The sequence below is a fragment of the Podarcis gaigeae genome, assembly GCF_964106915.1.
Source record: "Podarcis gaigeae genome assembly, chromosome: Z".
In the NCBI taxonomy this organism is placed as follows: domain Eukaryota; kingdom Metazoa; phylum Chordata; class Lepidosauria; order Squamata; family Lacertidae; genus Podarcis; species Podarcis gaigeae.
Genome location: NC_139691.1, coordinates 11,281,531 through 11,303,489, shown reverse-complemented (window position 1 = coordinate 11,303,489; position 21,959 = coordinate 11,281,531). Strand labels below are relative to the sequence as shown.

Below are 21,959 nucleotides of genomic sequence, written 5' to 3'. Positions count from 1 at the left end.
GGGAAGCTTGAAGATAAGGGGGGGAGCACAGTGAAGTAAGGATCAATTTCGCCACAAAAACTTCAGGAGTGTAGAAATTCTGCATTACAAGGCAAATATTAATAATGTCATCCACTACTCTCAAGAAAGGCTGTTATTCCACCAAATAGAATACTCCCATACTCAATGTCAAGTTATTAAAAAAATAGAAGGTTGATGCTTTATTCAGTAGTTAACATTGAGAAAAAGCATTTCACATTATGTTTATATCTTCAACTGATGCAGCCAAGATCCTTCAGGTTATCTAAAAACGCTCATTGGAAAATGCAGATTGGTTTAAGTGCCAATGAGTTGCAGTCTGCAAATTTGGTTGGAGGCCTTCGCAAATGTTTGGTGACAATTGCAAACGACAGCCAGGCAAATAGGAATGATACAGTAGCCCACCGCTCTTGTACAGGTATAAAGTAACATTTGTAAATAAGGGATTAAAAAGATAATAGCCAAAAGGGTACGGACAGCAGGCGTGTTTTTAAGCAGCGCGTTCAGGTAGTTTATTCTCTCAGTTTTTCCAAGTCCAACACAGGTGCCAACTTGGACAAAGAGCTCCATTTAGAAGCCTTGTTAATAATATAGGGTTGTGTCCAATGTTAATCTTACTCGGAGTAGACCAATTGAAAATAATTAATTAAATGAAATAAAATAACATAACATAATGGAGATAAAGCTTTTTGTCCCCCTCAGTCCTGTTCGGCGCCCTTCCCCCCCCCCCCCAAAGGAAATAAAAAGACAGGGCAGGAACCTCTCCAGGTACAGCGGGTGTCAGAACAGCCAGCGGGGGGCGCGGAAAGATGAGAGCGCATGCGTGCCCTTCTATCGCCCCCCCCCCCCCAGCCCGTTGTTGTGAGGCGCCGGAGAAAAAGCGGTTGCCGAGAAGCGGGCGTGGCCGTCGGGAGGGTGGGCGTGGCTGCGCAGGTCCGCCCCCGGCCCCACATGCCTCCTTGTCTGCCTCCCAACCGCTCCTCCCATTGCCTGTGGCGCTCCGGTAGCGGAAGTGCCTCTCCTTGAGAGTGGAGGATTCGCTTCCGGGCGCTGCTGGCCGAGGGAACTGAGGGGGGAGCAGCGTCGGCGGCGTCGGCCGGGGGGAAGGTGGCACTCGGGCCAGGACCGAGCTCCCTCCGGCGGACCCGCCATGTGAGGAGACTCCCGACGCCCCCTCAGGTGAGAAATGCGGGGGAGGGGAGGAGTGCTGGGGTTTACGGTTCTTCCAGCTCCCATATTGGGCACGCCGAAGGCATCAAAGGACGGTGTTCGCAGCAGCAGCACCCCTCCGCCCCCGTTAGGGTGTGGGGCTGCGAAGGTGTAAGACTCCTGTATAGCTGCTTCCCTATTGGATGCAAAACGATGTGGGGATTAATGGATTATTTATTTATTTATTTATTTTTATACCGCTCTTCACCTGAGGATCACAGGGTGGTTTAAAATATAAAAAGAAAAATGCATAACAAATTAACAATCAAAAACAATGACGGCCCTTTTGTAGGGGGTCGATTGAATCCAGGTTAGTTCTTTTGGGCGTGGGGCTTTGTTCGTTACTCTTGCAAACATATCCTGCTTTTCTTCTTTGTGTCTTAGCCTTAAACTGCGTAAAATTGGAAATCTCTTGTAATTTGATGCACACACATTTCTTTTCTGCACAGGCAACGTGCTTGGGTTTTCTCCCTCCCAAGTACAACAACAACCCCGTGAAGCAGACTAACTTGAGTGTGGTGTGTGTGTGACCGACCCCAAGGTACCCAGTAATCTTCATAACTGACTGCTAGTTTATTCATGGGTGTACTTGACATCAGATCTGACACTGAACCCCAGCACCACATTGACCATGGGTAGGCAAACTAAGGCCCAGGGTCTGGATGCGACCCAATCGCCTTCTCAATCTGGCCCCCAGACGGTCCGGGAATCAGCATGTTTTTACATGAGTAGAATGTGTCCTTTTATTTAAAATGCATCTGTGGGTTCTTTGTGGGGCCTGCCTGGTGTTTTTACATGAGTAGAACGTGTGCGTTTATTTAAAAATGCATCTCTGGGTTATTTGTGGGGCATAGGAATTCGTTCATAGTTTTTTCCAAAATATAGTCTGGCCCCCAACAAGGTCTGAGGGACAGTGGACCAGTCCCCTGCTGAAAAAGTTTGCTGACCCCTGACATTGACTCTGCAGGTTGGGCACTGGTTGTCTGTTGAGTATTTTGAGTTTCCTTCAAGAAGAAGCAACAGTGTTCTATAAGTGATAGATGAAACGGTAGATGTAGGGAGTCTTTGGCACTCTGGTTGCTGTGGAACTACAACTCCTCCCAGCCCTAGCTAGGATTGCTAGTGGCCATGGGATGCTGGGAGTTGTAGTTCTAGAGGGCCAAAGGTTCGCCACACCTGATTTATGAAGTACCATCAATGTTCATATGGATCCTTATATAAAAGTGTAGTTCCCTCTCCCAAGAGGCTTACAATCGAAATCTTGACAGGACGGGAAGGCAGTTGAGTGGTGCCAAGGTAGCAAGGGACATATGTGAGCTGATACAGTTATGCATTAATATATTTTGTTCCAGTTTAGTCTGGGGAATTGTGATTTAGTTGAAAGATTCATGGAAGAGTGGGCTTTGGGAAGGAGTCTGAAGAAATAGGGGAAGGTGGCATCATATAGGTGATCTGGATAGTGCTTGCCTGTCTGCAGTCTTTGCCACCTGGCCTGGAGGCTGTTGATGCTCCACATTATTCCAAATTATTTATAACTTGAGTGGTAGTGACTGACCCAAGGTGAGCTTCATGGCCAAGAGGGGATTTGAACCCTTGTTTCTCAGGTACAATACTGACAACTGCACTACACTTGTATCATGGCTCCTCAGTAGCACAGGAAAGGTGCATGTGACTCCCCTCCTTAGATGTGCTCCAGTGCAGGTGATGGAAATCCCAGGCAGGTGTCAGTCCCTCCCAGGTTACCTAATTGGTTTCACCTCCCACTTTTTCTACAGATTCTTCCTCAATACCAGTTTCTCTGAGCGTTTTTCAACTGAATCAGACAGCGGGTGGAAAGTGGCACACAAATCATTGGGGGGGAAAGTTCCTTCTCCCCACACCCATTTGAGTATCTATGACCTGGTATTTGAAAACAATTAGTGCTGAATCTTTACTAATTAAAATCTGCCTCAGAATGTGAATACCATCATTTGATGGAGAGGAATAGATTCTGTATGCCCTATAATTCTGTTATGTTTGAGTAGAGGTGAAGTATAGTAATGATTATCTCATCAACAAGTTCTGTGGGCATCATTCTCTAGATGTTGCACTGGGTTAATAACTTTAAAAGTGACCATATTAACTCCTCTCTATCCCTAGAACATAGTCAACATTCCAAATTAGCTGTGCCTTTGTGTATAAGTACCTGTGCCTAAGGTGTGGTTCGTTGTTCTTGAGTTTCCAAGCCTGTGGGTGAAGTGTACATTTGCAACTACTAAACTCAACTCTTCTGTTAGTAGAGCTTCCTCCCCAATAAGACTGGAGGTGGGGCAGGGGTGGGGTTTTTTTTGCAAACGCATGGTAAATGTAAATCCCTGGACAGGCCCAGCCCAAGAAATGAGCAAGTGAGTTTGAAAGGCAGCTGGCAGCAGTGCAATTGTGCTCTCGTTGTCACTGACCTCACATGTGCCTACCAATATCTCTCTTGTGCTAAATCCACACCTGCATCATGTTCTACCTTTCTGCAAAAACATTTAGCTTTTCATTTTGTGTACTTGGTACAATTTTGGGAAGTGGGAGTGGGGGATGTTGGGTTAAAAACCAAAACCCTGTTATAAATAACACATATTTGTATTTACTTCTGTTGGTTATTTTCACAAAGTGTCCCAAGATTGCATTCCTTGTTTTATCGTAAGCTAGCATATATGGTTTATAGCAGTGGTGTCCAGATTTGATGATGTGGAGGGTCGTGAGGCCTGACCAAGGTTTGAAGTTGTTGAGCTTTTTGGGATGGAAGATTTACCCCAGGAAATGAACTGCCACGTGAGCAATGGACTTCGGACAGCCTCTCACTGTACTTTCTTATGCAGCATACATTGGACATGTCTGGTTTATAGTGTTACTTTTAACTATATATTTATAGTCCATTAGTTCATAAATTATATATAAAAATTATATATTTAACTAGCCAACCTGCACAAACCTATTGGTGATATGTGGCATACTGATAACATGTAAAAATATGGGATGAGGACATTTTTTCAATTTTCCAATGCATCACTGTTTGTGGTTCTCTGGAGGTGAATCTTCCTTGCAAGGCATGACAAAGCAAGTGACTGTTTGTGAGTTTGATTTATCATCTCTATGTGCTGACCTCATTGGGCCTCTCCGGTTTATAGACTTTTTTTTTTAGAAGTCGTGTTTATTGATTTGTAAAATGTGAACATAGTTAAATAAAACGAGAGTCCGTACGTTCAAGGCTGCTTTATCTTCTCTGTATATTTATTTGCTCTTATTGCTCACTGCAAGACCAAAATGCACAGCTCGGAGGCCCCCTTCTGCTCCAAAACCACACGACTTTTTGTGGAGGTATGATAAACATACCTGTCCAATGTATGCTGCGTAAGAAAGTACAGTGAGAGGCTGCCTTTTTCTAAATCCAATGGTTCATGTAGAAGAAACTAGACCAACACAGGATAAACAGGAGGCAAGTAGAAAAGGTGCCATCAAAGCACCTTAAACAACAATTTCACATGCAATGGCATAGTTGAGAAGCAGAGCAGGCACTTTCCCTTAACCACAGAGCTGGTCATCTTTCTGAGTGAGGTTCTCAGTACATGTGACTGCACAGAGGAATAACTATAGAGAGAGACTGATTTATCAATGACCCCTTTTTGAGATGGATGGTTTTTTGCCTGTGTGTGTGCCCGGCTTTTTGCGTGGCTTACAAGGATGGCTATCTGCATAGTGGAGAGGAAGGACTTGTGCCACTCTTCCACCATGCAGTTCAGAAGCTGTTGCTTGCAAAAAAATGCAAACCTCTAATATGTATGTTCTTGGGAGATAAAGACTGCTCCTACTTTAAAGTTAGAAACATTTAGCTTTGCACTTGGGTTTCTATAAATGCTTTGTATTTAGAAGATTCCAGAATCAATCTCTGCCTTCACAGGTAGTCTGGGTAGCAGTGCTGGGGAAAGCTTCTGCCTGAATCTTGGAGGAGTTACTCTATCTGTAGTAAATAGTATGGATTAACGGTTAGTGGTTTTTTTCTGCATAAGGTAGCACTATATAGTCAACCAGTCCAGGAACAAGAAATCAAAATATAGTTTTCATACTTCCTTCTTTACCCAAAGAAACTGGCTCTTTCTGCTTGTAATTAGGCAGCCCTCATCTTAGGTCAGTCTTGCCCAACCTTGTAGCTTCTAGACATTTTGGACTAAAGCTTCCATCAGCCCCAGCCACAAGGTCAGTGGTTAGGAGTGATGGAAGTTTTAGTCGAGCAGCATATGGAGGGGGCACCAGGTTGTGGAAGTTTGCTTTAAGTATGATTAATTATGATAAATCTAAAGTTTTAGTTTTTACTCAGAGATGATGCAAACATTGCTGGCAATGGACAACCAATCGAACAGGTTAAATTTTACAAATATCTGAGAATAGCATTTCAAGCTACCAGCTCTTGGAAAACACAAGTGTTGTATGCGACTGTAGATACACAACAGAGCTATAATTCACTCATCTCTTTCTTTTATGTCAAGGTAGGCCAGCATGCCCCCTTATCAATTCAAGTGCTCAGTTTTAAGATATTATCACAAATGCTGTATGGAGTGAAATTGCTGTGGATAAATTTATGTTTAATTGGTTCTGTTTAAGAAAATATTGGAAAGCTATTTGTACAATTTTTCTACATTAGCCTTATTCCCCAGTGTCATTTTCTGTCAAAGATGTTTGTTGGTACTTTTTTAAAAATAATAGGTTAAGTTGTGGCCCCTAGAAGGTAGGACAGGGTGATATATCAATATAGCATCCAAAACCAGTTTAATGATATTGGTTGCATAATTTTTGACCTGGCAATATATCGCAAATTGTGACATGTGTGCGCTAAGCAAAAATCACAATACGGAAAAAACTGGAGTGAGACAATGCATCTACATAGCTCCATCCTTATTTCAGACATTGTGATATATCAGTATATTGTGATGTTTAACTGGTGATATATTGCAGTGTTGAAAATCAGATATCGCCCAGCCCTAGAAGGTAGGGTATGGACCATCAAATTATCTCTTTCTTGATGGGATCCTTGCAAAAAAAGGGGGGGGGGTAAACCGGGTGTGCATCAGTCCAGTTGAGCGAGTTTTGCTCCCAGGCAAGGTGGAGCTCATGAGTTCTGGCAAAATTGATCTGGGATGAGATCCTAAGTATGCACTCATGTGCTGTGTATCTTAAGATAATTTGGTGGATGGCCTTGGATATGCTGTGTCTCAAGTACTTGCTGTTCATCATACAAAGAGTATACATGCAACTCTGACATTTAGTACAGAATTGTGATCACTTTGATGGGTAGGTTTCTAGTTCTCTTGATGGTGAGGATTTGTGCAGAAACTGGCTTTGAGTTGGTCATAATTAAGTATAACAGAGTGTGGGGCAGACAGATCTGATGTTCAGGGCACAGTTCATGGAGAACTTCTGTGGCAAAAGCATTACTGAAATGAAAGGGAGCTGTACAACAGCACACCGCACTACTTGATTTATTTTAATACTGTACATATTTATGGTACTTTGTAAATGTGTCAAGGTCCATGTAATAGAGTTCTTGTTCCTTGCATGGATATATACCTGTCCCATATAGCTGTCACTTCTGTAAATTAACTCATCAAGAAAAGAACAGATTCCCACCCCCCACAAAAAGGTTGCATATTGATTTTATTCATACAGAATGAGCAAACAGGCATAACTTATTCTAACCGCACAATTTGCATTTTCAAGGCCCAAATCAGGATTTGGTTCTTTTATAGCCATTTCAGCATAACAGTTCAGCAATTTTGCTATTACAGGAAATGCAAATATATATTTAATTCATCTGTTGTGAAACTATTGTTATACCTTTGGGATCATGTACAGTGGATACGAACCTCTGGATATGAACTTACTTCGTTCTGGGAGTCCGTTCTTACCCCCGAAACATTTGCATCCAGAGGCGTGCTGTTCTGCGCAGGTGCTGGTGGTGGAAAACTTTCCTTTACTTCCGGGTTTGCCACATGTGTCGCCCAAAACATTCCCAAAGGGGGCGGTTCTCTGAGTGTTGTGGAATATATATGATTAGTTTTTGTGTGCAGTGTAGACCATATACAGAACTGTGCTTTTTAATATATATAAAAAAGAAGTAAATAATAATGTTTTCTCTGTTTGGAAAAAAAACTAAATCACAAGAAGGAAGGAATTGTATTGGGGAAAGGAGAATTGTGCTGCTTTGTTCTTTCCCGAGAAGGCCTCATTTGGGTGGAAATAATTGAATTTTTGATTGAACAATTGAATAAATAATTGAATTTTCCCATTTAATAAAAACTGAATATTGAAATCTACTTCTTAACAGTAAAGTTGGCTTGACTATATTTTCTGTGCAGCTCAGATACTGAACTGTGGAGGGAAAGACTTCTGAAGTTTGGTCAAATTGAAAAGATGGCAGCATTTTACTTCATCTGTCCTCTATTTGCCATTTTCTGTAGATTTTAAATTATTTCAAAATAAAAAAGGCTTTTGTGTCTTCCGATATCTGAGAACAGATGAAGTAGGAAACATTAATGTGATTAATTTGGTAGATATCTCTAATGCTTAATACTGTATACTTCTGATTTTTTTTTTTTTGTATTGAAACTTGACTGTTAATACAGCAACTTATATTAGATAATTCCTTTTATATCTCCTTTATTTTAAAAGACAGTTTATTTATCTCATTGTTATATTTCTCTACTACCTCTCATGCAAGGTGATCACAGTAGCATATGTGGCCTTCCTATATAAGCTCCTATCGAGGTACCAGCCTAACCCAAAAATGGAATTATATCAGGTGCTTGCAGATAATATTCTGTGCTGGCTGTAATATACCAACAACTAATGACCAGCAAAGCCAAATGCAGTCCACCAGCTAAATATAACATCCCATCATAATCTCCATAAAACACGTGTTTTTGCATGCTTGAGATAGCCATAATATAGAGACTATCCAGCATCTGCCAAACAATAATATGGACCTGGTGGGCTATGCCTGGTTGTGTAAGTTGCAAGTCAGTGCCCTCTGCTTTTGGTAAAGGTGTTGTCATCACTCACTCCAGTACCAAACTCTGATGATCCCATGCCTATTGGTTTGGAAGCAAAATGGAGCCTGAAATACCGTATTTTTCGCTTTATAGGACGCACTGTTTCCCCTTCAAAAATGAAGGGGAAATGTGTGTGCATCCTATGCAGCGAAGACGCCATAGACCCGCGACCCTCTCCCGGCTGGAGAGGTGACGCGCGGCTATGGCAGGAGCCTCTATAGCCGCGCGTCACCTCTCCAGCCAGGAGAGCGCGGGGGGGGGGCTAAAGAAGCACCCCGCGACCATCTCCGCGGCTATGGCAGGAGCCTCTATAGCTGTGCGTCACCTCTCCAGCCAGGAGAGCGCGGGGGGGGCTAAAGAAGCACCCCGCGACCATCTCCCGGCTGCAGAGGTGACGCGCGACTATGGCAGGAGCCTCTATAGCCGCGAGTCACCTCTCCCGGCTGGAGAGGTGACGCGCGGCAATGGCAGGAGCCTCTATAGTCGTGTGTCACCTCAGGCAGGGAGAGCGCGGGGGGCTAAAGAAGCACCCCGCGACCCTCTCCCGGCTGGAGAGGTGACGCGCGGCTATGGCAGCAACCTCTCCGCTGCGCCTTTCCGCTGCTCCCTGACCTGCTCTTTGGGGCTGGTGGTGGGCTTTCCCCCACCAGCCCCAAAGAGCAGGTCGAAAGAAACCGGAAGCCTGGAGAGGGTTCGTTGCGCACCGACCCCTCTCGCTCTCCAGGCTTCCAAGGTAGCCGCCTGAACCCACCTTAAACGGCACCTTGTTTTAGAGCGGGAAAACAAGAGGGAAAATTCTCCCCCTCTCTGCGCAGCACCTCCTGCCGCTTCGCTGAAGGGGCGCTGGGCAGAGAGGGGGAGATTTTTTTCCCCTTGTTCTCCCCCCTCTAAAACAAGGTGCGTCCTATTGTCTGGTGCGTCCTATGGTGCGAAAAATACGGTATTTTCACCTAGGAGGAAAGGCTGTAGCTTTGGGGACTTTTTAGTTTAGAAAAAAATATGAGTAAGAGGTGAAATGATAGAAGTTTATAAAACTATTAATGGTACAGAAAAAGTGGATAGAAAAGTTTTTTCTCCCTCATAACACTAGAACTTGTGGACAAGCAGTGAAGCTGAATGTTAGAAGATTCAAGACAGATAAAAGAAAGCAATTCATGTAGCTCCTAGGTAAACTGGAACTTGCTCCCATAGGAGGCAGTGATGACCACCAGCATGGATAGCTTTAAAAGAGAATTGGACACGTTCATGGAGGAAAGGGTTATCAATGGCTACTCTGCCTCCACAATTGGAGGCAGAAATGCTTCTGAATATCAGATGCTGGAAACCACAGGAAGGGAGAACACTCTTGTGTTTGCGTCCTGCTTGCAGGTTTCCCACAGGCGTCTAGTCCCATGAGAACAGGAAGCTGGACTACATGGGCCATTGGTCTGATGCAGCAGGCTCTTCTTATGTTCTTATTGAGTCATAAATAAAAAGAGAGGTGTATTTAAAAAGAGAAGGGGGTGCAAGGGCTTATGTTCAATGACTTACAGACCTGTGGAATATTGGGAAGGAGAGAACACAAGAGCTAAGAGCATGCATAGACAAACTAAGATCCAAGGGCCAGATCCAGCCAATCACCTTCTAAATCCGGCCCGTGGACAGTCCGGGAATCAGTGTGTTTTTACATGAGTAGAACGTGTAATTTTATTTAAGATGCATCTCTGAGTTATTTGTGGGGCCTGCCTGGTGTTTTTACATGAGTAGAATGTGTGCTTTTATTTAAAATGCATCTCTGGGTTATTTGTGGGGCCTGCCTGGTGTTTTTACATGAGTAGAATGTGTGCTTTTATTTAAAATGCATCTCTGGGTTATTTGTGGGGCATAGGGATTCGTTCATTCCCCCACCCCCAACAAAATATAGTCCGGCCCCCCACAAGGTCTGAGGGACAGTTTGAAAAAGTTTGCTGACCCCTGGCTAAGGGGGTATGACTGGCCTGCTTGAATTGCTAACAATGTATAGTGTACTAGAAGATCATTTATGGTTAGGGATGTGTGCTGTGAGGTTAAAAAACATCTATTTGTTCTTTGAGGTGGTTTCCAGAACACCACTTCTTTTCCATTTGTTATACAGCAATAAGGTGCTTGGGATCAAGGCTGGCAGCCAGCACAGTGTGTAGAAAAAGTTTCAGGGTGGTAGGAAATAAAGGTTTCCTCTCCCTACCCCTCCCACATGAGACCTGAACAGTTTTACATGGCTCCACACATGTTCCTACAAAGCATTAGGCAAATGACCATTTAACAGTTCAATAAATTAACTAGAAAATCTTTACCATAACCATAAGGAAAAGAATGTTTTTATGGCTGCTAACGTGCATTAACGAGGGACACGGGTGGCACTGTGCGTTAAACCACAGAGCCTAAGACTTGCCGATCAGAAGGTCGGCGGTTCGAATCCCCATGAATGGGTGAGCTCCCGTTGCTTGGCCCCTGCACCTGCCCACCTAGCAGTTCGAAAGCACGTCAAAGTGCAGGTAGATAAATATGTACTGCTCCAGCGGGAAGGTAAACGGCGTTTCCGTGCGCTACTCTGGTTCGCCAGAAGCGGCTTAGTCATGCTGGCCACATGACCCGGAAGCTGTACGCCGGCTCCCTCGGCCAATAAAGCGAGATGAGCGCCACAACTCCAGAGTCGGTCACGACTGGACCTAATGGTCAGGGCTCTCTTTACCTTTACCTTTAATGTGCATTAATAGCTTGCAATAAAGCAAATAACTTTAGTTTGGCAAAGTTATTGTTTTTCTTTCACCTAGCAGGTTTTGAAAGGAAAACACTTGAGATAGGCTATCTCTAAACCACAAAAGGAAGGAACCTCAGTGTATTGCAAGATCATCTGTAACCCTTGGCATCTGTAATGTTGCATGACATACACGTTTGCTTCAGCAGTACTTGGGATCAACAGTGCTGCTTAAAGCATTTGTTCAGATTGTGTTTCCTTTCCTTTCCTTGCCTGTCCAGCTCTGCACTCAGTGTACTCTTTCAAGGCTTGATTCCCAATCAACTAGGAGGTGAGAGTCCTTAAGATTTCTGATACGAACAAGTGTTAGTAGCTTTGGGTCACTGAAACTGCTAATTGCAAAATTATGTAGAGAAAACGTTCACTAGCAAACTACCTACTCGCAAACTTGTCAGTTTAGTACTACTACATGTAACACTACACAAGTCACATCCCACGTTACTTTGAATTTAACATTTCAGATGTATGTAAAAAGGAAAGTCTTATTGCTGCATGTAAAAACTATTGTTTGCTACTGCTTGTATTTTCAGTCTCAACAATGTATAGATTGTATGCAGTGTAAGTTACTGTGCATGTCAATGGACTGCTTTCAATCTTCAAAGCACCAGGCATTTTTAAGTACTGATTTATAAGTACTTCTTTTTGTGGCTTTTGCAGGTTACACCATACACCAGAAGACATGGACAGCAGCAGTTTAATCCAGTTTGACGTTCCGGAGTACAGCAGCACCGTACTGAGCCAATTGAATGAGCTCCGCCTGCAGGGAAAACTTTGTGATATCATTGTGCATATTCAGGGTCAGCCGTTTAGAGCTCACAAAGCTGTCCTAGCTGCCAGTTCTCCATATTTCCGTGACCATTCTGCATTAAGTACCATGAGCGGCCTCTCAATATCAGTTATTAAAAATCCCAGTGTCTTTGAACAGTTGCTTTCTTTTTGTTACACTGGAAGGATGTCTTTGCAACTGAAGGATGTTGTTAGCTTTCTAACTGCAGCTAGTTTTCTGCAGATGCAGTGTGTCATTGATAAGTGCACACAGATACTTGAAAGTATCCATTCAAAGATCAGTGTCGGTGAAGTTGACTCTGTCACTGTTGGTGCTGAAGATGCTCCAGAAAACCACAACGGTGTTAAAGATGACAGTTATTTTGCCAATCCAGTGGAAATCTCTCCTCCCTATTGTTCTCAGGTGCGGCAGTCTACTTCAGGCAGTGATTTAAGAATGGAAACAACTTCCAACAAATCTTTCCGTAACCGTCTACAAGAAGAAGGGCACTCAGACCGTGGTAGTAGCGGGAGCATTTCAGAATATGAGATTCAGATTGAAGGTGATAATGACCAAGGGGACTTGGTAGTCAGAGAGAGCCAGGCTGCTGAGGTGAAAGTTAAAATGGAAAAATCTGACCGGCCAAGTTGCTCAGATAGCTCTTCTCTTGGTGATGATGGATACCACACTGAAATGGTGGACGGCGAGCAAGTAGTGGCTGTTAACATTGGCTCCTACAGTTCTGTATTGCACAATGCCTACTCTCTATATTCCCATGGCTCATCCCAATCTGCTAATGCACCTGACACCTTTGGAAGCCTAAGAAACTCAAGCTCTTCAAGATCCATGCTAGGTTCTCTTAGAGGCCGCGGCCGTCAAAAACGGATCTCTACTAGCTACTTGCATAGTGATGTTTCAGCACAAGGAGCTGATGGAGAATCTGCAGCGAATCACCCAGGTTATGAAAACAGTCCACGGGAAAGGAATTCAAGAGGTCACTGGTATGCATACAGTGAAAGATTAATCTGTATATACTGTGGGAAGTCTTTCAACCAGAAAGGGAGTCTTGATAGGCACATGAGGCTGCACATGGGAATTACCCCCTTTGTGTGCAAATATTGTGGGAAGAAGTACACGCGCAAGGACCAACTCGAATACCATATCCGTGGCCACACAGATGACAAACCTTTCCGCTGTGAAGTCTGTGGAAAATGTTTCCCTTTCCAGGGAACTTTAAACCAGCACCTGCGAAAGAATCATCCTGGTGTAGCAGAAGTAAGAAGCAGAGTTGAGTCTCCAGAAAGAACAGAAGCCTATATCGAACAGAGAGATGATGATGCTTCAGCCTCTGAAACGCTGGATTATAGCATGGATATACAGACATCTGATTAAAATTTACTGCGTCCCTCAGTGCAACTCAAACAAAGCACATTGATCAACGCATTTCCTTCTCGTTTCTTTGATAAGTTTTGTAACAGGTATAACAGCATTGTCATTTTCCTGATTTTGCAAGTCTTCTGGTCCCTGTTCCTGGACAGAAGGCTACTGACTTTTTTCTTTTCTTTTCTTTTCTTTTTTTTTTTTGGAAGGAAGTAGGGTTAGCTTTACTCCTAAAAATGTTTATAAAGAGCATAATATTTTGCAAACAATACATGAAGAAGGAGGGAGGCTGGGGCTTCAACAGTGAAAGATAATAAAAACAAGCAGATTCGGCCGAATAGTATAGCCTCTCCTTTTGTGCTTTGTGCAGCCTAATCCTATGTAGGTATACTTGGATGCAAGCCCTACTGAATTCAGTAGGACTTGCTTCCAGTAGTGTGCTAGGATGGCAGCCTTAACAAACATGTTATGTAGGAGCATAAGGTATACCTCCCAGAGTCCCATCTATGTGTCATACTAAATTGTGGGTTTGGGTGGGTGTTTATTTGTTGTTGTTTGAATAACTATTTTGATAGCTTTGAATTTTATATAATATATATTATTATATATAAGCATATATACGATGTTCACTTTTTCTCTTTTGGTTGGGGTGAATGTAGAAGTATCTTAAATGGAAAGGAAAAAAACCTCTCTATAAAAGGCTTTCAACTTTTAATCTTCTCTTTAGGGTTTTTTCCTGCTTTTTCATGAAGCTTTGCTTTTTCCCCCCCATGTTCATATATTGTGTCCAAAAGTGAGCAATGCTTTGAAATAACTTTGCTCAATAGCATGCATAAACCAAATGCCATAATTGTATTAACTTTACAGTGGGGATTGTTTGGGTTTTTTGTCTAGAATATAAACTAGACAACCTGTGGTGCTGCCCCTTTTTTATATAGAAATGTGTTGTTATACTAGCCAACCCAAAAGTAGCATTGTGGTTTTAAATGTTTTTGCTATCCTCAGAATCTACCTTCATTTCGTACTGTAGAAAGCATACCAGGTAAATCAGTCTTACTTTAATCACTCTGATTATATATAGTTGGTTTAAAGAAGGCTAAGCAGGATGTTGCAGTCATTTCTGCAATATTTCTGTACAGTGTTCTAGTGAATCACTTCCACAGAGCTGTTTTCAGGTGCGCCATAACTTCCGATTTACCATTTTCAAGTGAAATTAAAGCACTTGTATTTTTACTTTTTGTAACAATGCCATGCGGGATTTATGAGCAATATATCTTATTGTGTTAGAGAAGTTCTTTTGGCTTCTCCATAATTTCAACAGCTGCTCAGTATTTTATTTTTCATAAAGAGCCAATGACAAACACATTTACACATCCTTTTAGAAATTATTATTTTTTTCTCCTTCAGACGTTCAGTATCTTTCTAAAGTGGTGCTAACTTTTTTCTATTACATCCATAATAGATATAAAAAAATGTGAAACCTTACTATAGTGGAATCACAGATTTTTCCAGTTATTTATCTGCCTGAAAACACCTCACAAAAGTGTGAGCTGGCAAATAATTGCTGTATGAAAACTCTTATCAAGTAAATAGAATACAGATGTTTGTGAATAATATTTTTAGTACGTATATACTTGGATATATTTATGCTTGGCAGAATGAGAAACTTCTTGGTAGATATATTCATCAGGATAGAAAGCTGTTAGTGACAGAAGCTGCATGACGAGACCCCTCCCCCCCCCGCCCTCCACCTACCTGTCTCCTCTCCTGGTTCTGCTTCAGTTTCTGCCTTATATTCCCTAAGCTAATGCTGCTATAGCTTTAAGGTTTCCTGGCAGAGCAGTACAGAGGCATTAAAATTATGCTGGAACAAGCCTGGGCAGTGAGGCACAGTGAGATGCTTACTTGGCTGGTAGCCATCAAAAAGGATCCTTCTGCAGGTACTGTATATGGAATTATAGGAACCCGTTTTCTCTTTATTAGAGTTTTAAATCTTCACCCACTTGTAGGAGCATTCTGTTCCCTCTTAAAACAAATTGGATGTTTGCTTCTTTCCCCACTGAGTGAAATAGGGAGCGCTGCACAAAAATGTGTTGACACCTCTCCCAGATAGGATATTCAGAATGTGTGGATTTCTTGCTGCCTTCAAGATTTTGTGTGTTTGTAATTTAATGTGTTGACTTCTGAATCTGAGCCTCTGTTCTTAAGTCTTGTATGATTCCCTAAATTTCTCACAACTGTGAATTTTAATCATATAAAAGTGTATGGGTTTTCTTAATAGGAGGTCATAATCCTTCAAAATTCTCATTCTTCAGGAGCTACTTCTATTTTTCACTTATATTCTGTGATTTAAAACACTGAGAAAATAGTTGTGGTTATACTATGGGTGGCTGATAGATACAGTGTTTGGAGCTTTTGAAGATCTGTACAAAGTGTTCCATAAAAAATACTTTAGCTGGAGAGCAAGTGATTTATACAATTTGTAACCAGCACCCCATATCAGCTTTCATTTTCCAAATCACTTAAGAATAATAAAGCTTGGATGCTTGCAGTGGTTTTGAGGGCTTACAGCTTTGTTTGAGATTTTAAAAGAATAGACTTCTGTAGTATTTTTAGAATGGACTTTTCTTTACTGTTTATCAAAGCCAGTAATAAGGATTAATGTTAACAGTAAATCAGGTTTGTTCTCTAGACGCAGTTTTAGTTAGACAAAATGATCATCCTTTTCCTACTATAGCTGCCTAAGAGATTCTTTCCCAGGGAAACACTAACTTCCCTCCTTTTCCCTTTCTACTATTAGTATAAACAAGGGCTGGAGCCCCAGAAAAGCCAATTTCAGTGCACATTCCATATGTGCACACAGGCCTTTCCTGCTTTCTGACTTCCCACTACAGCCCCCACCCCACCCCCATCCACTTCTGAGGATCAGGAGGCTAGAGCGGTGTAAAATGAAATGGGAGGGATACAGCTGGGCAGGTAGAATGGAATTGGTGACAGACCCATCCCAAGCATGCAGAGAAATGCTTTTCACAGGCCTCTGGATTTCCAGCCTGCTTCAGGGAGGGTACATGTCTGTCCATTCATTCTTATAACACATTAAGATACAAATCAGTTTTATTCTACCTTTTGATATGCTTGCTTTTGAGACCATCAAAGAAAAGTCTGGACATGCAGAGTTAAAAATGTAACCCTTTACAGTGATGCTGTGGTGCCTTTTAAGCCACTTGGGTTTACGCCATAGTAGTATTAGTCAAGAAAAGAGGGGAAAGGCAGTTAACTTTGTATTTCCCTCACTTTTGTCTCTGTGTCAATCTTAAAAGTTGTTTTAAATATAGTTTTTGAATCTGTAAACATGGTTGAACTGGTTTGAGTTTACCAAAGAGTGACTTAACATAATTTTGGATATTTTTGATTGTACAGCTTTCAGGTTCAAATGTTGTGGTGGAACTGTTAAAAACCTAGGAGTTATCAATCTCCTGACTTTCAAGAGATTTTTGAGTTCCATATACTCATTCATGTTGATGGCCAAATTCACATAATGCTAAATAATGGTTTAGTGCTGTGCGCATGAGCCGCAGCAAGTCCAAACAAAGCCTTGGGCACCTATACTTCTCCCTCTGATTTCCATGCAGCTGAAAAGACTTATGCAGCATTTAGCTTCACTTTCACAGAATCACTGGTGGTGATTTAAAATAAGCTCTGGTCAGTTTCTAAAGAAGGCAACTTCAAACCATAGAAAGTAGGGACTGCACTGCCCATTTTGCACAAAGCTCTAAGCCACTGTTCAGTGTAGCATAGGAACAAGGCCGGTATGTTTTTCCTCTTTCTGCTGCCTATCGGGGTTCAAAATTATCAAGCCATAATATAGTACTGTAAAGATCAAGAGCTTCACTGGACATGTAGGCAGCTCTAGAGATCTAATCTGGAGTAGTTAACTTGCGTATCTTCCATTTGTTTCCCTGAATTTGAAATGTGCCTACAGGCCAGTTCACAGAAGACACAAGCCACCTTGAACACCCATTTGGTGAAAAGGTGGGATATAAATCTAGCACACAAATACAGTGGTACCTCGGGTTAAGAACTTAATTCATTCCGGAGGTCCATTCTTAACCTGAAACTGTTCTTAACCTGACACACCACTTTAGCTAATGGGGCCTTCTGCTGCCACCGCGCCACCGCCACACAATTTCTGTTCTCATCCTGAAGCAAAGTTCTTAACCCGAGGTACTATTTCTGGGTTAGCAGAGTCTGTAACCTGAAGCGTCTGTAGCCCGAGGTACCACTGTAAATGGTGTTCTCATACACTCTGTAGGTGCATTTGTGTAAACAATGCAATATTCATACAAGGCAATTATAGGAAGTGCAGAACTGCAGACATGTGCAGTTTTCTATTTTAGTGGTAGTCCCATGTCCCATTTTCACCCCACCCCACTTGCAGCATCTATCCTAAGTGGATGCATCATCACATTATGCATTCCCCTCCACATCATCAATGGGTGAAGATACAGCACAACATTACACACTGTGTGTACACATTTCTGAAGGAATTTGACATAGGAATACTGTTTTAGCATTCTACCCACACTCGGCAGTACCTCCGGAGATTGTAGCAGCTGGCAAAATGCTGTTTGATTGGAGGAGTTGCTGGCTTCCTGTAGCCTCCCAGTTCCCTGTCTCAGTTGTCTACATTAATGCACAGTGTCTGTAAAATGGCTGGGGGTTGCCTGTGTGTAGGGCAGAAAGTTTTGTGTTGAAGCAGCTTTTGTCTTCCTTGGATTTTGCCCTAGATGTGCTGCAACACACAAAAGACTAGCAGACAAAGCTTCAAGTCAGGCAGCAGCATCTAAATCGTGCCTTGTCACATTATGGTTCCATGGTAATGGGGTGCCATCTTTTTATCCTTTGAAATTCATATCTTATGTCCACCAGGATGAAAGGCATGCAGTGAATTATTTTAGGTGAATTCTGAAAATACTGTGCGGTACTGATTGCTGTACAGTTTTGATTAGTGTGCAGCTGTTAGTGTATTTCATTTAAAATGAACACAAAAGCCAAGAAAACCAGTAAGATTAAATATTGGCTTGAAAATATGTGAAATCATGCAGGCTGGTTCATAATTGAGTCTCTCAAACTACCTTTTTAGCTACATAGACAATGTGAAGAATAATAAAAACAGTGACAGTGTCATTTTTTTCTCCTCTAGATGTTTTAACCTATTTACAAACTGTGAAAAACAGAAATAAATTTTATACTTTTTGCTAATATTTGTGGTTTTAAGCAGCTGTTATTTTTTTCTTAACTGGTTTATCTTCCGTATAATTTCTATTGAAGTTGTAAATAAGACTCAGAAAATAGCTTTGTAAATACGTGAGATTTTTTTTTTTTAAGCAACGCAGCGCCTCACAGTTGGTTCTGTATTCAAGTGTGAATGCTTTTAATGGCAGAAAGGATACTGTCTTTCACTGTTGGCAGAATTTACTGTTTAAGTTGAAATCAGGGATGCTCATCTTAAGGGGAGACATGTGGAATTTCAGTAGCCTCTAGCCAGCCCTTTATGCTTTGCAGCATAATAAGTTACCAGATTTGTCCATGTCTTGCTTATTTAGAGTTGTTGCAGACCTGACCTCTTTTTAGCCACAGTTCAGAGGTCAGGAGCAAAATCTCACCACACCACACCACCTTGATCCTGGCCAAGAGCAATGTTTGAATTGATGTTAATTATGAATAAGACTATAACCAGGTTTCCATCTGGTTCTTAACCTGGCTAGTTCAGCATGGTTAAAGCTAGTCAAGGCTCTTAATCATAGTTAAGTGGGAGGGGATAATGTGCACTCCTCTCAAGAGCAAAATCCAGCAGTCCACACATACACACAATTTCTTTTAACCATGGATAAATGTTCTTTTTACATATGCATCACCCCACAATGGCACAGACACCATGCATGTAGGAAAGAGCCAATTACCTACATGCAGGGTTGAGATTAAAGTGCACATAAACCACCTCTGGGATTGAGCACTCCTAGCCTAAATTGGATTATTTACAAGTCTCTTTTAAGGTTCCCAGAATAACTAAATATATTCTGAAAGTCTTTCATTTATTTCTGGTCAGAATTAAGTTGTTTTGATGTAACTGTTATGGGTTAACATAAGATTAGCACGAATTTTTAAACAAGGGCTGGGAGAAGAGGGTGTGACAGAGCTTTATCTTGACTGAAATCTATCTTATTTGAAATGTATGTTTTTAGTTTACTGTGACTTCTGTTTTATTTTTGTCATCTGAAAGGGTTTCATGTTGAAGCCACTGAAAAGGGACTCAAATATGCAACACCTAATCTATTTTCTAAGGGAATTTTACCCTTGAATGGTGCTTTTAGACTGGTCAGGGTTATTTATTAAATTTTTATATATTTTAAAGTATTTGGGAATTGTGTAAATCCTTTATATATATAATATATAGTATATATATATATATGAATGAGTCTATTTAGTTCCATGAATTGTAAGCAACAGTAATACTCAGCAACTGAACCCAAAGTTCAGTGAAGTCATTCAGAATGTTCAGAGTTTGGCAGTCATGCATCTCTTTTTTCAGTTAAATACCCTTAAAGGACTTAAAACTATACATCCTGTTGCGCTCTCAGACATCCTTAAAATGGTGCATTAAATCAGTTATGCAAGCTTACATAATAAATGCTAAATGGAAATTGGGTCTGAGAGAGTTGTTCTGTGTCCCTACTTGGAGATATGGAGCAAAGTGTCAGTAACATGGCTGTGGTTATAACCTTTATAAATATCTGCTTTTAAGACACAGGACACAGCTGTCCTACTGTCAGCATGCTGCAGTGGTTTTCAAAATTTTCAAAGGTTTACTCAGAGTAGATCCATTGGAATGAATGGGCCCCAGTTAACCCAAATGACTAACATTGAATACAACCCTGTGCTCTGGAGAACCCTTGCATTCCCTAGAAGTTTGGGGCTCTTCCGTGGGAAAATGCTTGCCATTCCTAATACTGCAGCCAGCAGGGGAGTACTGCTTGCACGCTACGCTGAAGTTTCAGTTCATGCAGGACATAAGGCCCAACATGCAGCTTGGAGAGCACTTAGATTGAACATGAGAATACATCCCAGAAGAGCTTTGCAGCCACCAAGCATGGTCCCCCCCTTCGCCACCTTTACCCTAGAAGCCTCAGGTACACACAACAGAAGCAGGTACAAAACAGTGGCTCAGTGGGGTGGACAGATATTTAACATAAAGGTGTAGGGTGCCTCTGAACAAATACTAAGCCAGTGGTGAGGAACTGCTAGCCAGTGGGTCTAATTCAGCCCACAAGGCCAATTATCCACCTGATGTCATAAGCTAAGAAATTTAATTTTGGTACCAGAACTAAGCTCCAGTGCTTGCAAATCAAAATCCACTCCTGCTTCCTTCCCCTCACCAGATTTGTTTCAGTAGCTGTGAGAGCTCTTTGGTGCTGTCAAAGAGCTAGGAATAAGAAACCCTTGCTGGTCTACTGCAAGCCACCCAGTAGGTTCTGATCTGCCTTCCATTGTTCCAGAACATGCCTCAGAATCCAGCAGTCCCCTAACAGATCAGTCCAATGCAGGAAATAATCCCTGAAGAGTCAAAAGAGTGAAAACCACTGGGCATACTGGGAGATTAGTCTTTGGACTTTGCTGAAGGCCTGTTTACACATCTTTCAATTTAGAGGAGAAACTCATGGCTGATTTGCATCATCTAACTACACTTGTTTTATCAGAAAATTGTACTATTAAGTAAACATCTACCATTTATAGATTGATTTTGTTTTTCCTCATAAATATTTGAACACTTTGAATGACTAACCTCAATGTCAATACCTTGCAATATTAAACCGGTAACCTCACAAACTCCACACTTCATCACCATATGAAGTAAATGAAGCTAGCTAAAGCGGATGCTGTTAAAAGCAACTAACTTGCCATTAAGGATTATTTTATAGCATGAAATATTTTAGAATATTTATTCAAATGATTATTTTAATCTTGTACTCGGTTTTTTGTTTTGTTTCTAGATTTTGTGACATGAATATTTCAGTGCTGCTTTGTTTTGTTCTGATGGATTTCTTGTTTCTTGCTTGTAAATTGCCTTTTTTATGGTATAAATAAAGTCAATGGGAATTGCTGTTTATAAATTAAAATGCTTCTGAAGCACACATTCTGTCTTTGAATTGTTTTTTTTAAAAAAAAAATTGGAAGACTATCAATGGGGTTTTATCTTCTCCTTGTGACTGGCTAAAATCATTATGAATCCAGACCAAATTTGGGTTTTCCTTGCCCAAATGATGTCACTACTGTCCAAAACTGCCTCCTTTTGTCCATATTTCCCTTGTAAAACAAACTTCATAACTCTATGAGGTAGGTCAGCATTAGAATTTTACAGATAATACTAATTACAGGTGCTTAATTACTCACGTATCAGCACGTATTAGTGCTATACTTGGAACTTTTCCATTCCGTAATATTGTGCCGTTTTTGTTCCAACACAGGTGGAGACTTGCCAGAACTTGTTAAAATGTGAAAAAAGACCTGATCTGTTTTGGGTTCTTTCTAGTGTAGCCTAGCAGTGTGCAGTATGAGGTTTAAGTGCACTAAATCACAGTCTTTGATTTTTCAGGAGACTAACCCCTACGTACATTTGTATCAATAAAGTCTTAATCACCCTGCCCCCCTTAAAGCCTGTGTATGTGGTGTTCCTTTG

The 21,959-nt window shown here is 41.5% G+C and overlaps 1 protein-coding gene across 2 annotated transcripts; it reads left to right on the top strand.

The window, feature by feature from the left end:
• The first annotated feature begins 911 nt into the window (after window positions 1-911).
• ZBTB34 (zinc finger and BTB domain containing 34) lies at window positions 912-21,414 on the top strand. Of its 2 annotated transcripts, XM_083721207.1 has the most exons (3): window positions 922-1,197; window positions 1,677-1,862; window positions 11,734-21,414. In XM_083721207.1, exons 2-3 carry the CDS (start codon window positions 1,807-1,809, stop codon window positions 13,232-13,234), a joined length of 1,557 nt encoding a protein of 518 aa, XP_083577333.1. In that variant the 5' UTR covers window positions 922-1,197; window positions 1,677-1,806; the 3' UTR covers window positions 13,235-21,414. The 2 variants fall into 2 exon arrangements, with proteins under 2 accessions (XP_083577334.1, XP_083577333.1); XM_083721208.1 differs by lacking the exon at window positions 1,677-1,862 and having other exon boundaries at window positions 912-1,197.
• Window positions 21,415-21,959: the final 545 nt, after the last annotated feature.

Coding starts and splice junctions, on each gene's coding strand:
- ZBTB34 (XM_083721207.1), top strand. CDS start 1,807: ATGGGTGTACTTGACATCAGATCTGACACTGAACCCCAGCACCACATT. Junction 1,863..11,733: donor CAGCACCACATTGACCATGG/GTAGGCAAACTA, acceptor TGGCTTTTGCAG/GTTACACCATACACCAGAAG.